The 13,998-nt window shown below is 35.7% G+C and overlaps 1 protein-coding gene across 1 annotated transcript in view; it reads left to right on the top strand.

The window, feature by feature from the left end:
• Positions 1-13,998, top strand: part of m (zona pellucida domain-containing protein miniature) — a 64,507-nt gene that overhangs the window by 25,806 nt on the left and 24,703 nt on the right. The window contains exon 2 of the mRNA XM_012290004.2: positions 9,011-9,090. Within this exon, the coding sequence (XP_012145394.2) occupies positions 9,049-9,090 (42 nt within the window). The 5' untranslated portion in view covers positions 9,011-9,048. The remainder of the gene's footprint in view (positions 1-9,010; positions 9,091-13,998) is intronic.

Raw genomic sequence — 13,998 nt, 5'->3', positions numbered from 1 at the left:
AAATCCTCAAATCCCTAAATCTCCAAATCTCAAAGTCCTCAAGTTTTCCAAATTCCCCAAATTCCCTAGATCCCCAAATCCCTAAATCCCTAAATCTCCAAATCCCAAAATCCCAAAATTTTCCAAATTCCTCAAATTTCCTAGATTCCCAAATTCTTAAGTTTCCAAATCCTTAAATCCCCAAATCCCCAAATCTCCAAATCCTCAAATCCTCAAATCCCCAAATCCTCAAATCCTCAAATCCCTAAATCTCCAAATCCCTAAGTCCCCAAATTTTCCAAATTCTCAAAATTCCCAAAATTCCCTAGATCCCTAAATCTCTAAATCTCCAAACTTCCAAGTTTCCAAATTCCCAAATCCCCAAATCTCCACTTTCCACCCAAATCTAAAAAAGCTCTCTTCACCCTCCCGACATAACCCGAATTTTTCCGAATTGGACCAAGGACACCAGCCCCCGAAATATCAAGCTGCCACACACGTCCGCAGCCTCGCTCCACAATACGTTTCCCGCTCGAAGTCTCACGAAACTGAAAGACCAGTGATTCGACGACGGTAGAAGAATCGCTTCTTCAGATGTGATCATTTTGCTTTCACGTTGAAAGGAGTATTCGTTACTTCTGAAGCCTTCGGTTTTTTCGTCTGAGGAGTCGGCTATTGAAACCGTGTATACCGACAATGTGGCACGGTAGAAGAGAACGAGGCTCACGGTATTGTACGCGCAAGACTAACGGATCGTATTAAAAGTTGACGGCGAGGACAGTAGAGAAGAAAAAAAACAAAGTTAAAGAACTCGGATCGCGGTCAGCACGTCTGAATTGGTGGATCGTACTTCCAGAAGAACGAGGCTCGTTCGATTCGCAGACACTTGGACAAAAACAGCGTCCTTGTTAGAACGAGATCCCGCAAAAAAGGAGATCCAATACGCGAGAAGTGCGTCCAACGGCGACGAAATCGCGGTAAAAAATCGATAGGGGACGATTAGTAATCGACGACGGAGCCACGAGAAAATGGAGTCGAGGAAATAAATCGTTGCAATCGCTGCGCACAATCTGTCCACTTATTAGATCTCTGTTAATCGAAACACCGGTGAAGCGATGCGTTTAATCTGATAGGGGAGAATGCGAATGATGGATCTGATCCACTTTAGCCTGAACGTTGCGATCGATAGAGGAGATTTTGTCGGTTCTAAAACGTATGGTTAAAAGATTTGACGAATTTATTATTAGTCATTTCTGGATGTTGAGATGGGGAGATAGTTGAGGAAGATACTGACATTTTCATTATGGTTAGGGTGATAAATTTATTCTTTGGGTCATGGTTAGGGTATGCTGTGTGTTGTGGAATGTTAAGTGTCGATGTCTTCTTAAAAATCGGTATCAAATTGCCGAGCACCATTAAAACGTATCTGAATCGGTTCAATGGCTACGATACCCTATTTAAGTTCTTTGTAAAATGTCATTTGATACAGCGATTAATTTACCGATTCCACGAAAAGAGTACCGATACTTTGTTACGTGGTAGAAATAAATCCGATAAGTTTCGTCGAGTGTCGATAAGACGTCTTCTAAAAAATCGGTATCAAATTACCGAGCACCATTAAAACGTATCTGAATCAGTTCAACGACTACGATACCACATTTAAGTTCTTTGTAAAATGTCATTTGATACAGCAACTAATTTACCGATTCCACGAAAAGAGTACCGATACTTTGTTACGTGGTAGAAATAAATCCGAAAAGTTTCGCCGAGTGTCGATAAAACATGTTCTTCAAAATCGGTATCAAATTACCGAGCACCATTAAAACGTATCTGAATCGGTTCAATGGCTACGATACCATATTTAAGTTCTTTGTAAAATGTCATTTGATACAGCATCTACTTTACCGATTCCACGAAAATACCGATACTTTGCTACGCGATAGAAACCGATAATTCCCGCCTAGTGTCAATAAGACATCTCAAAAATCGGTATCAAATTACCGAGCACCATCAAAGCGTATCTGAATCGGTTCAACGACTACGATACCCCATTTAAGTTCTTTGCAAAAAGTCATTTGATACAGCAATTAATTTACCGATTCCACGAAAATACCGATACTTTGCTACGCGGTAGAAACCGATAATTCCCGCCTGGTGTCAATAAGACGTCTCAAAAATCGGTATCAAATTACCGAGCACCATTAAAACCTATCTGAATCGGTTCAACTTCTACGATACACCATTTATGTACTTCCTAAAATGCAATTTGATAAAGCAACTAATTTACCGATACCATCAAACTACCGATACTTGGTGGAAACCGATAATTTCCATTAAGTGTCGATAAGACGAGAATCACAAAGGCACCAAAAAGGTATCAATTGCTATTAATGTCATTCGACACGGTAGGATAATTTTCAGGCTGAATAGCGTTCGGCATCGTTTCGATCGGTAAGCAACGTGTCCGGTATTTTATTCCGTGCAACAATATATCGTCCAATGAACCGCATCGTCATCGTTCGGGTGCAAATGAACGAACGAGGGAAGACGATAATTACCATGAAACAGCGATCGTTCGATTCCGTCGTTACGCGTAAAACGCGAAAGGAACGGCGGGATTAAATCGGTATGTGGTATCCGTTGAATAGCCGGCGATCGATTCGAAGTTTCAATTTCACACTCGGGAAAATCGAAGGCGAATTAAGGCGATACGGGTATATGCCGGTAGAAATAAAATGTACGTGAAATAAAAATAAAATTAATGATCATCGTGTCCGGGGGACTGGAACCTGTTCTCTCGGTGACCATTCATAAAACTCGACGACTGTGGTCCGGCTTCGTGGTAACGCGTTTCACCGGTTCGGCCGACCGATTTCGACATTGACGAAATATTCGGCGGCGAAGATCAATCGTCGGATGTCATGGACCTATCTGTCTAGGCTCTTTACATGTTTTTGTAGTTGGCTGCTTGACAATTTCAAAATTTTTGTACGTTGTAGAATTTGGAGAGGGAAATTTGGAGGGTTTGGGGATTTCAAGTAGATGACTTGGAAGATCTAGGGCATTTTGAGAATGAACGACTTGGGGATTTGAAAATTTGGGAAATTGTAAAATCTAGGGAACTTTTAGAATAAAGTATTTCAGAATATAGAGAGTTGGGAAATTTGGGGATTTGGAAACTTGAGAAACTGTGAAATCTAGGGAATTTTTCGAATCAGAAATTGGGGAATATGGAGATTTGAGAAATTTGAGGATTTGGAAATTTGAAAACTTATGAAACTTAGGGAATTTTGAGAATCAAGCATTGGGGAAATTTGGGAATTTGTGAAATCTAGGGAATTATGTGAATCAGAAATTTGGGAATATGGAGATTTGAAAAATTTGGGGATTTGAAATTTTGAGAACTTGTGAAATCTAGGAAATTTTTAGAATCAAGGATTTGGGAAATTTGAGAATTTGTGAAATCTAGGGAATTTTGAGGATCAAGGATTTGGGAAATTTGGGAATTTGTGAAATCTAGGGAATTTTGTGAATCAGAAATTTGGGAATATGGAGATTTGAGAAATTTGGGGATTTGGAAATTTGAGAACTTGTAAAATCTAGGGAATTTTGAGAATCAGAAATTTGGGAATATGGAGATTTGAAAAATTTGGGGATTTGGAAATTTGAGAACTTGTGAAATCTAGGAAATTTTTAGAATCAAGGATTTGGGAAATTTGAGAACTTGTGAAATCTAGGGAATTTTGAGAATCAAGGATTTGAGAAATTTGGGAATTTGTGAAATCTAGGGAATTTTGGGAATCAGAAATTTGGGAATATGGAGATTTGAGAAATTTGGGGACTTGGAAATTTGAGAGCTTGTAAAATCTAGGGAATTTTGAGAATCAAGGATTTGAGAAATTTGGGAATTTGTGAAATCTAGGGAATTTTGGGAATTAGATATTTGGGAATATGGAGATTTGAGAAATTTGGGGACTTGGAAATTTGAGAGCTTGTAAAATCTAAGGAATTTTGAGAATCAAGGATTTGAGAAATTTGGGAATTTGTGAAATCTAGGGAATTTTGGGAATCAGATATTTGGGAATATGGAGATTTGAGAAATTTGGGGATTTGGGAATTTGAAGATCTGAAATTTTCGAAATTTGCTATGTTAGGAAGTTAGAAAATAGAGAAAATTGGAAGAATTGAAAGAATTGAAAGAATTGAAAGAATTGAAAGAATTGAAAGAATTGAAAGAATTGAAAGAATTGAAAGAATTGAAAGAATTGTAAGAATTGAAAGAATTGAAAGAATTGAAAGAATTGAAAGAATTGAAAGAATTGAAAGAATTGAAAGAATTGCAAGAATTGAAAGAATTGCAAGAATTGCAAGAATTGAAAGAATTGAAGGAATTGAAAGAATTGAAAGAATTGAAAGAATTGAACAAATTGAACAAATTGAACAAATTGAACAAATTGAACAAATTGAAAGAATTGAAAGAATTGAGTATTTGATAATTTGAAAATTTGTCAATTACCCTAAAGCTCGCCCAAAATCTCCCACACTCAAAAATATAGTCTAACATGAAAAAAACATCGAATCCCAAAACACGTATTTCGCACATTCAATAAGTGTCCATTCTACTTGTAAGTACTATAACAATCTTTATTAATGTCAGTACACTATCAATATTACTTGAACAAACATTAATATCGAAACCCAATATACCAGTTACTTCTAAAACATTGACTACATTATTATCGAATCGTTTCGCTATCATTAATTACATCGATCCCATCCACCATTATTAATACCCAACTATTACCGATGATTGATTCCAACACACACAAACAAGAAATTAAAAGTCCCAGACGAAGGAATTAATTGAACTAACAATCTTATCGATTCATTAATAACATCGACTGTACTCGAAGGAACGAAATGTAAATAAGTGGGTCATAACAACAAAATGTTTCTCAAAACCACTTCCCATGTCGGTTGTTAAATACTTTTTTCATTCCGTCAAACAACACTCGACACGGAACTATCTGTGCAACACATCTCGCACGATAAATCGATGTAACTAGTCGAACGATAATCATCGACTACCTCGGTACTAATGGAGAATAGAAATACCGGTATGAAAATATATGAAAGTCGTTAAGCGGGAGTCGTTTATCTCATTCGTCATCTACTAGGCACGATACTTCCTTAATGTCTATATTCAATGTACCTTAACCCTTTAACTACCGATGACGTATATATACGTTCACGGGTGTATTTACGTCGATACATCACGTTAACCGGTGAGGCAAATGGAGATTTTATTTTTAAAGAAAATTGAGATGGTGGGGTGATTCGTGAGAAATATTTTTGGGGAAGCTTTTGTTGATCTTTTATAAAAAGTGTTTAGGAATTTATGAAAAAAATTTATTAATAGAATGAAACTAACTTTACCTACCAATTTAATAATTGTGCGTTTATTTATTAAAATTGTGCATTGAATATTATTTTAATTAGCTTTCTAGAAGATGGCAATTCATGATTATTATATTGAATTTCAATAAAACAAGTTGTAATTAATAATTTTAATTTTGAGGTTATGTTATTGAATTTTAATGAAATGAGTTTCGATAAAAAACTAGCAATTTGAAATTTTATTACTGTTATTGTAAGATTGAATTTCATTTAAAAAACTAGCAATTAGAAATTATATTATTATTACTGCAATATTCAATTTTAATAAACAAGTGTAGCAACTAGTAATTTTAATATTACTATTACAGTATTGAATTTCATTGAAAAAACTAGCAATTAGAAATTTTAACATTACTATTATAATATTGAATTTTAATAAAAAAAACTAGTGATTGTTAATTATTTTATTACTATTACAATATCAAATTTAATAAAAAACACTAGCAACTAATAATTTTAATATTATTACTACAGTATTGAATTTCGATAAAAAAACTAGTACCTAAAAATAATATTACTATTACAATATCAAATTTAATAAAAAAAACTAGTACGTAAAAATAATATTAATATAACAATATAAAATTGCACCAAAAACTAGCAATCAATAATTACAATATAAAACTCCACTAAAAAACCTAGCAATTATAAATTATACTATTACAGTTACATCTTAGAATTGCAATAAAGAATTAGCAATTAATGATTGTATTACTGTTACACGATTAAATTTCAATGAAGAACTAGAAATTATAAGCAGTCAATTAACGTTACAGCAACCACAATACAATTATCAATCGTTAATTGTTTCCTTCGAGATACCTCGTAACAGCGATCGGCGATAATCCGATTAGACCCATCACGATTTACAGCGATACTAGTTAATCGATTAAAAGCGATCGATCGCTTGCATATTCAAAGCAGAAATTTCTATTGGGATATAGGAAGCAGATTTAAGGTCTTAGTAGAATAAAATACTCGATTGTTTCTTTTAAATTTAAAATTGATTGGTGTTCCCTTTTAGATAAAAGATCTCATGCTTCATCGATACCTTTGTACAGGACGTCTCACAATTAGTGCACTCAAAATTTTCCATGCGAATGAGTATTTTAGAACGCAAGATATCAAGATCAAATGTATAAAGCCATAGTCAGTAGCTTGTAACAGCACACGAAAGTTAATATATTTAATTGTAACTTAAGCACGTAGATATAAAAAAAATGTTTATAAATTATTTTTCGTCGAATGAGACAATGTACGAGAATATTAGCGTGTCAATTTTTTTGTATATTAATAAATGTATAATTATATTTTCCACGTTTTTTCTCTACCGATCTACAGGCGAATGTACCGCGGATTTTATACTTTGAATAAAAAGATTAGGAAGAAATCATTGGTCAGGTCCTGTAAATACATTTATTGGCATTACCATTCATGTTAAATAAAAACCTCGATTAACAATTCTCTTTCTTTTCCTTTCGCTCGAAGCAGTTTGCCACGTCGCTATTCTTAATCCTTGCCGCGATACAGGGTGTCTCGCAATTAGCGTAGGTCCCTGAAATAGGGGGTAGCTGACGCGATTCTGAATAAGATTTCCCTTTGCGAAAATGGGGTTTGAAGCTCCGTTTTTGAATTATTAAGGAAAAACACGGACCAATCGGAGTGCGAGGATTACGCATGCGCAGATGCGAGAGCGCAGCTTCGAGTATAGAGGCGGAGCGCGTTATATTCTCTACTCTTCCTATTTCCACGCGTTGTAATTTTACGCTTTGTATTCTCTACGCTTCGTATTTCCACGCGTCATATCCCCTACGCCCCGTATTTCCACGCGTTGAATCTCCACGCGGCGTAATTCCACGCGCTATATTCCCTACGCCCTCTATTTCCACGCGTCGTAATTCCACGCGTTATATTCCCAACGCCCCCTATTCCCACGCGTCGTAATTCCACACGTTATATTCTCTACTCCCCCATTTCCACGCGTTGTAATTTTACGCTTTGTATTCTCTACGCTTTGTATTTCCACGCCTCATATCCCCTACGCCCCGTATTTCCACGCGTTGAATCTCCACGCGTATTAATTCCACGCGTTATATTCCCTACGCCCCCTATTTCCACGCGTCGTAATTCCACGCGTTATGTTCTCTACTCCCCCATTTCCACGCGTTGTAATTTTACGCTTTGTATTCTCTACGCTTCGTATTTCCACGCGTCATATCCCCTACGCCCCGTATTTCCACGCGTTGAATCTCCACGCGGCGTAATTCCACGCGCTATATTCTCTACGCCCCCTATTTCCACGCGTCGTAATTCCACGCGTTATATTCCCAACGCCCCCTATTTCCACGCGTCGTAATTCCACACGTTATATTCTCTACTCCCCCATTTCCACGCGTTGTAATTTTACGCTTTGTATTCTCTACGCTTTGTATTTCCACGCCTCATATCCCCTACGCCCCGTATTTCCACGCGTTGAATCTCCACGCGTATTAATTCCACGCGTTATATTCCCTACGCCCCCTATTTCCACGCGTCGTAATTCCACGCGTTATGTTCTCTACTCCCCCATTTCCACGCGTTGTAATTTTACGCTTTGTATTCTCTACGCTTCGTATTTCCACGCGTCATATCCCCTACGCCCCGTATTTCCACGCGTTGAATCTCCACGCGGCGTAATTCCACGCGTTATATTCCCTACGCCCCCTATTTCCACGCGTCGTAATTCCACGCGTTATATTCCCAACGCCCCCTATTTCCACGCGTCGTAATTCCACACGTTATATTCTCTACTCCCCCATTTCCACGCGTTGTAATTTTACGCTTTGTATTCTCTACGCTCCGTATTTCCAAGCGTCATATCCCCTACGCCCCGTATTTCCACGCGTTGAATCTCCACGCGGCGTAATTCCACGCGTTATATTCCCTACGCCCCCTATTTCCACGCGTCGTAATTCCACGCGCTATATTCTCTACTCCCCCATTTCTACATGTCCGTGATTTTCCTTAATAATTCAGAAACGAAGCTTCGGACCGCATTTTTGCAAAGGGAAATCTTATTCAGAATCACGTCAACTACATTTCGGGGACGTTACTTATAATACACCCTGTATATCTCAACATTAAATTAGACAGACTCTCTTCGACGCAGTCCGTTCTGATTAGGAAGAATATTTCCTTACCTACAAATAAATTGAAATATTGAGATTTTTGAATATACCAACAATTTCTGCCTGTGAATAAAATAAAAGATCCATAATGAGTTAATCAGTTCTGTTTATCTAGATTCGAGGAACGTCGCGTATCCTGATTCCATGGAACGAGCACGCGCACACTCGAAACCCCATAACCATGATTTCTCTCGGCAAATCAATTTTGCGCCGAGACCTCCTTGGGATTCGAACCGCGACCTGGCGGACGGTGTTCAGTTAATTTGCTCGCTAGACCATGGTGGTCGGATAAATTAAAATAGATCCGGCTGCGAAGAAATTCCTTTTACGCCCGACTCTAGCACGTTAGGCCCCGTAACGCCCGCGAATTAAGCCCGTCTCTAATGGCCGGCGTTTGTCTTTTACAGGGAAGCGTATCTCATCGTGAGAGGCTGGGACCTCCAGGATGCCAGGGGTGTGGAGGTTGCTACGTATGCTGATCTATATGGTGAGTTATACAACTTTTTACATTATTAACAATCTTACGTTTTCAATCTTTCAATAATTCTATTTTATTTGTACATTTAATTTGTACTTTTAATTTGTACATTTAATTTGTACTTTTAATTTGTACATTCTTAATTCGTACATTTGATGTGTAGTTTTAATTTGTACATTTTAACATTCAAACACAAAGTGAATTTGAACAATTAAATTTGGACATATGTACATTTTAATTTGTACATTTGAACAGTTACAAACTCCTTAATTGCTCTCATAACAATTAACCGATTGAATCCTAATTAATAATTAAAACCTTTTTAATTGACTATCAGAATGTAATTTTCAAATGAATACTTCTATATCGAAAAATTATCGTTTCTAATTCTCTATCGAATTAAAAATTGAAAACAGAATTCAATTAAAAGTTTCATTCATTAGCAGTGAATTTTTCATCCTTACTAATTAAAAATTGAGTCTCTAATTGGCACCTCGGTTTAAAACAAAAACCACGAACTTTCGTTCGATGGCAATTAACCTGAGAAAATAGAAAAATAAATAATACAAATAAATTAATACAATACACAATATAAAGTTAACCAGAAAATGTATTTCTTATTCGAGACTCGTTCATTTTCCTCGACACGTATTTCCAAGAAAAGTGAGAAACGATAGTTTTAAACAATGGGGGCAGCATGGTGCTCCCATAATGCAGGCGCGATACCCACATGGAAAAGTGCGATTCAATATTGGCCTAACGGTTCAGTCGGTGCGTAAGACCTGCATATGGAAAACGTTCGTTTAAAAGTTTCATCGGCGACACCGATAAATAAGTACGGTAACCGGGTCGAATGATGTTGATCGAGCTTCCTGTAGCTTCGAACAATAAGAAACTCGGTGATTGAATGACGTTCGGACGTTGGTATGCTACTTTCTCGCATAATGTGTAAATGATTGTTCAATTTGCCTGGATGAATAATAGAAACGGAATGAGAACTTCGATTTGATATTCTGATATCGTGCACGAGTCTACGTAAATCATGAGTTTCCATATGGATTCTGGGTCAATCTTTTATTTGTAACAAAACGTGTTCCAATTCAATTTTTAATTTCTTTATGTAACAGAAGGAAGGATAAAAGTATTTGAGATTAGAGATGTTTCGATTTAAGTGAACTGTGATTATATATGGCTAGGGATATTTGGATTTAGGGATACTCAGGATACTGTAGGAACAATTGGATCTAGGGACACTTGGATTTAGGAATACTTGCAGCAAGGGGTACTTAAATCTTAAGGTCATGGCATCTAGGGAATTTTTAAAGTAAGGATATTTACATCTAGGGGATTTGCAAACTATGGATACTTGCATCTAGGGAATTTTCAAAGTTGGAACATTTGCATCTGGGGAATTTTTAAGGTAGAGATATTTACATCTAGGGGATTTTCAGAGTATGGATACTTGCATCTAGGGAATTTTCAAAGTTGGAATATTTGCATCTGGGGAATTTTTAAAGTAGGGATATTTACATCTAGGGGATTTTCAAAGTATGGATATTTGCATCTAGGAAATTTTCAAAGTTGGAATATTTGCATCTGGGGAATTTTTAAAGTAGGGATATTTACATCTAGGGGATTTTCAAAGTATGGATACTTGCATCTAGGGAATTTTCAAAGTTGGAATATTTGCATCTGGGGAATTTTTAAAGTAGGGATATTTACATCTAGGGGATTTTCAAAGTATGGATATTTGCATCTAGGAAATTTTCAAAGTTGGAATATTTGCATCTGGGGAATTTTTAAAGTAGGGATATTTACATCTAGGGGATTTTCAAAGTATGGATACTTGCATCTAGGGAATTTTCAAAGTTGGAATATTTGCATCTGGGGAATTTTTAAGATAGGGATATTTACATCTAGAGGATTTTCAAAGTATGGATACTTGCATCTAGGGAATTTGCAAACTATGGATACTTGCATCTAGGGAATTTTCAAAGTTGGAATATTTGCATCGAGGGAATTTTTAAAGTAGGGATATTTACATCTAGGGGATTTTCAAAGTATGGATATTTGCATCTAGAGAATTTTCAAGGTGTTGATATTTGCATCTAAGGAATTTTCAATGTATTAATACTTGCATCTAGAGAATTTGTTCATCGATCACAAGTTATTGCAACGACCACCGTTATTTCAAATATTTTCTTTATCGAAACTTTTTCCAGCGCACTATCGTATCATTTCAGTCGCATATCCACCACGATAATTAACATAATCTCTGAAGCGTTTATTTTCTCGAAATTTAACGAAGGTCTCCGGCGTTTCCCTATCTTTCTCCCGACGTATCGGAAACGGTACCTTCCGAGAGCCCGGGCCCGTAAGCCCGTTAACTTTTAATTAAGGAATCTATGAGTATCAGCAAACATCACTCGAAATTATGGCCCATTATCGAAATTAGTGGCCGTAGCTCAACGGTGTTTTAGGGTTTAATTGGCCGACAAAAGGTACGGTTAACAGATAAGAGACGGAACGTGCGAAGAATCGTGTGAATAGCTGGCCAACTGAATGGCCGCAGCTTTATTGCACGGGCATTTCAAGTATGCACGCGCGAACGTTATTTAATGGTATCCGCAACTCGTTTTTCATGTTCGCAGTCTGATAATCCGCCGGCTGCGTGGAAATCCGCGAACCTGCCGGATTTGTAGAATCGACGAGAAGAAAAATCGCTTCATTCAAAGCGGCGGAAAAAGCATGAGTGCGTTTGTCACGTGTGGAGAGTTGTGGACGTAGAGTCGTTTGATCAACTTCATAAATTCGGAACGTTAACATTGTTTTACCTGGGATTTTTTTTATCAACTGATATTTCAGTGAATCATGTGACACGTGACACATATAGGTAATCATGTGACATAGTTTAATAGGATACAAACAGACATGTACAAATTCTGTATACCTTACGTCCTCCATTTTGTGAAGTAATTTAATTTAACATGAATGTGTTAAATTTTATTATTGGTAATTTATCGAAGGGGTAATTTATCAATTTATCTATACATCACTTGAATATACAGATGTTTGAAGTATGAAATATAACAATTTCGTATAGAAGTTTCACTTGAATTAATTTAACCCACATTTCATTGAAAAGTGCACACCGACTCGTATCGAAAATTTTATCAGAAATAATTAGTTACCTCATACGGTATTTCTTGGCCATTAGTCAAACGAAAGATGCCAAACTGTTCATGAACAGTTATGCCATCTAGCGAGGATAAATATGCCTACGGACGTAAATTATCTATTTGATTTTTGATAGATGGAACATTAATCATGCGTTTGAGAAATCGAGGAATTTGATGAAAGTGGAATTGAATAGTTCAAAGTTGGAATATTTAAAGTGTTTGTGTACTTTTCGATCATTGTATACTGCGGTTTCTGATGATGAATTTAAATAGAATTTCATTGATCATGCTTTTTACGTTTGGTACCATTTGTGGTTATTTCTGATAGATATTTTCTGTGATTCATCGAAATTTAAATGAAATTATTATATTTGTTATAAAAATAAAAATATCAGTAAATAATTCAAACAATTCAAACAATTCAAACAATTCAAACAGTTCAAACAATTCAAACAATTCAAACAATTCAAACAATTCGAATAATACAAACAATTCAAATAATTCAAACAATTCAAACAATTCAAACAATTCAAACAATTCAAACAATTCAAACAATTCAAACAATTCAAACAATTCAAACAATTCAAACAATTCAAACAATTCAAACAATTCAAACAATTCAAACAATTCAAATAATTCAAACAATTCAAACAATTCAAACAATTCAAACAATTCAAACAATTCAAACAATTCAAACAATTCAAACAATTCAAACAATTCAAATAATTCAAACAATTCAAATAACATTAGAATAATGTTCAAATAATATTAGAAAAATTAATATTACAGTACAATTTCAAAAGTTCAACAATTCCTAAGATATAAATTTGTGTAAAAAACATCCAAGTATCCATTTAAAAAGTATATTGAATTATTATCTCCTTTTGTATTTCATCTCAATGAAATGTTTTCCCAGAATTGTCCCAGGAATCAATCAACGAAAAAAGAACAAGAGAATTAATAGCCTTCGAAACGACTTCACGAGAATGAAATAAGCAGGTTGCAGAAGTAGGAGGAAATTAACTTCGTAACTCGAACACTGGTCGAGAAGAAGTTATTTCGAATCGAATATTAGATAGATCTCGATCAAGGAAATAGAATAGAGCTATTCCCATCGCAGTCAGTGGCGATATTAGATGAATGAGAAATAGGATGCTTGTTTGTTTAACGAGAAACGAAGAGTATTTGTTTAACGAGAAATTTAACGGGATAAGAATACTGAGAAGTACGGAACGTTTCCCTTTGTGCATGCTCTGTAGCCACCTGTTGATATTTACAATTGATGTTACCGTAATGACTGTTAAATAAATTGAATGGGGTTAAAATTCAGGGATCGATGAAATGAACGCTCGATTAATTTTTCAGTTTCTTGGAATTTATTATTATTTATTTATTATTCGGTTGTTTAGGCAAGAATTAAATTGATTTGATTATTGGTGTATAGGACACATTAATATGGCCGTGATACATATGTGTGCATATGTGTATAATACATATATACGTATGCGTACACATATGTTGTAATACATATGTACATATGTGTATACGAATGTTGTAATACATATGTACATATGTGTATACGTATGCTGCAATACATATGTGCATATGTGTACACATATGTTGCAATACATATGTACATATGTGTACACATATGTTGCAATACATATGTACATATGTGTATACGAATGTTGTAATACATATGTACACATGTGTATACGTATGTTGTAATACATATGTA

The sequence above is a fragment of the Megachile rotundata genome, chromosome 13, assembly GCF_050947335.1.
Source record: "Megachile rotundata isolate GNS110a chromosome 13, iyMegRotu1, whole genome shotgun sequence".
Taxonomy (NCBI): domain Eukaryota; kingdom Metazoa; phylum Arthropoda; class Insecta; order Hymenoptera; family Megachilidae; genus Megachile; species Megachile rotundata.
Note: the sequence above shows the minus strand (reverse complement) of the source record. Positions and strands in the feature narration are given on the sequence as shown.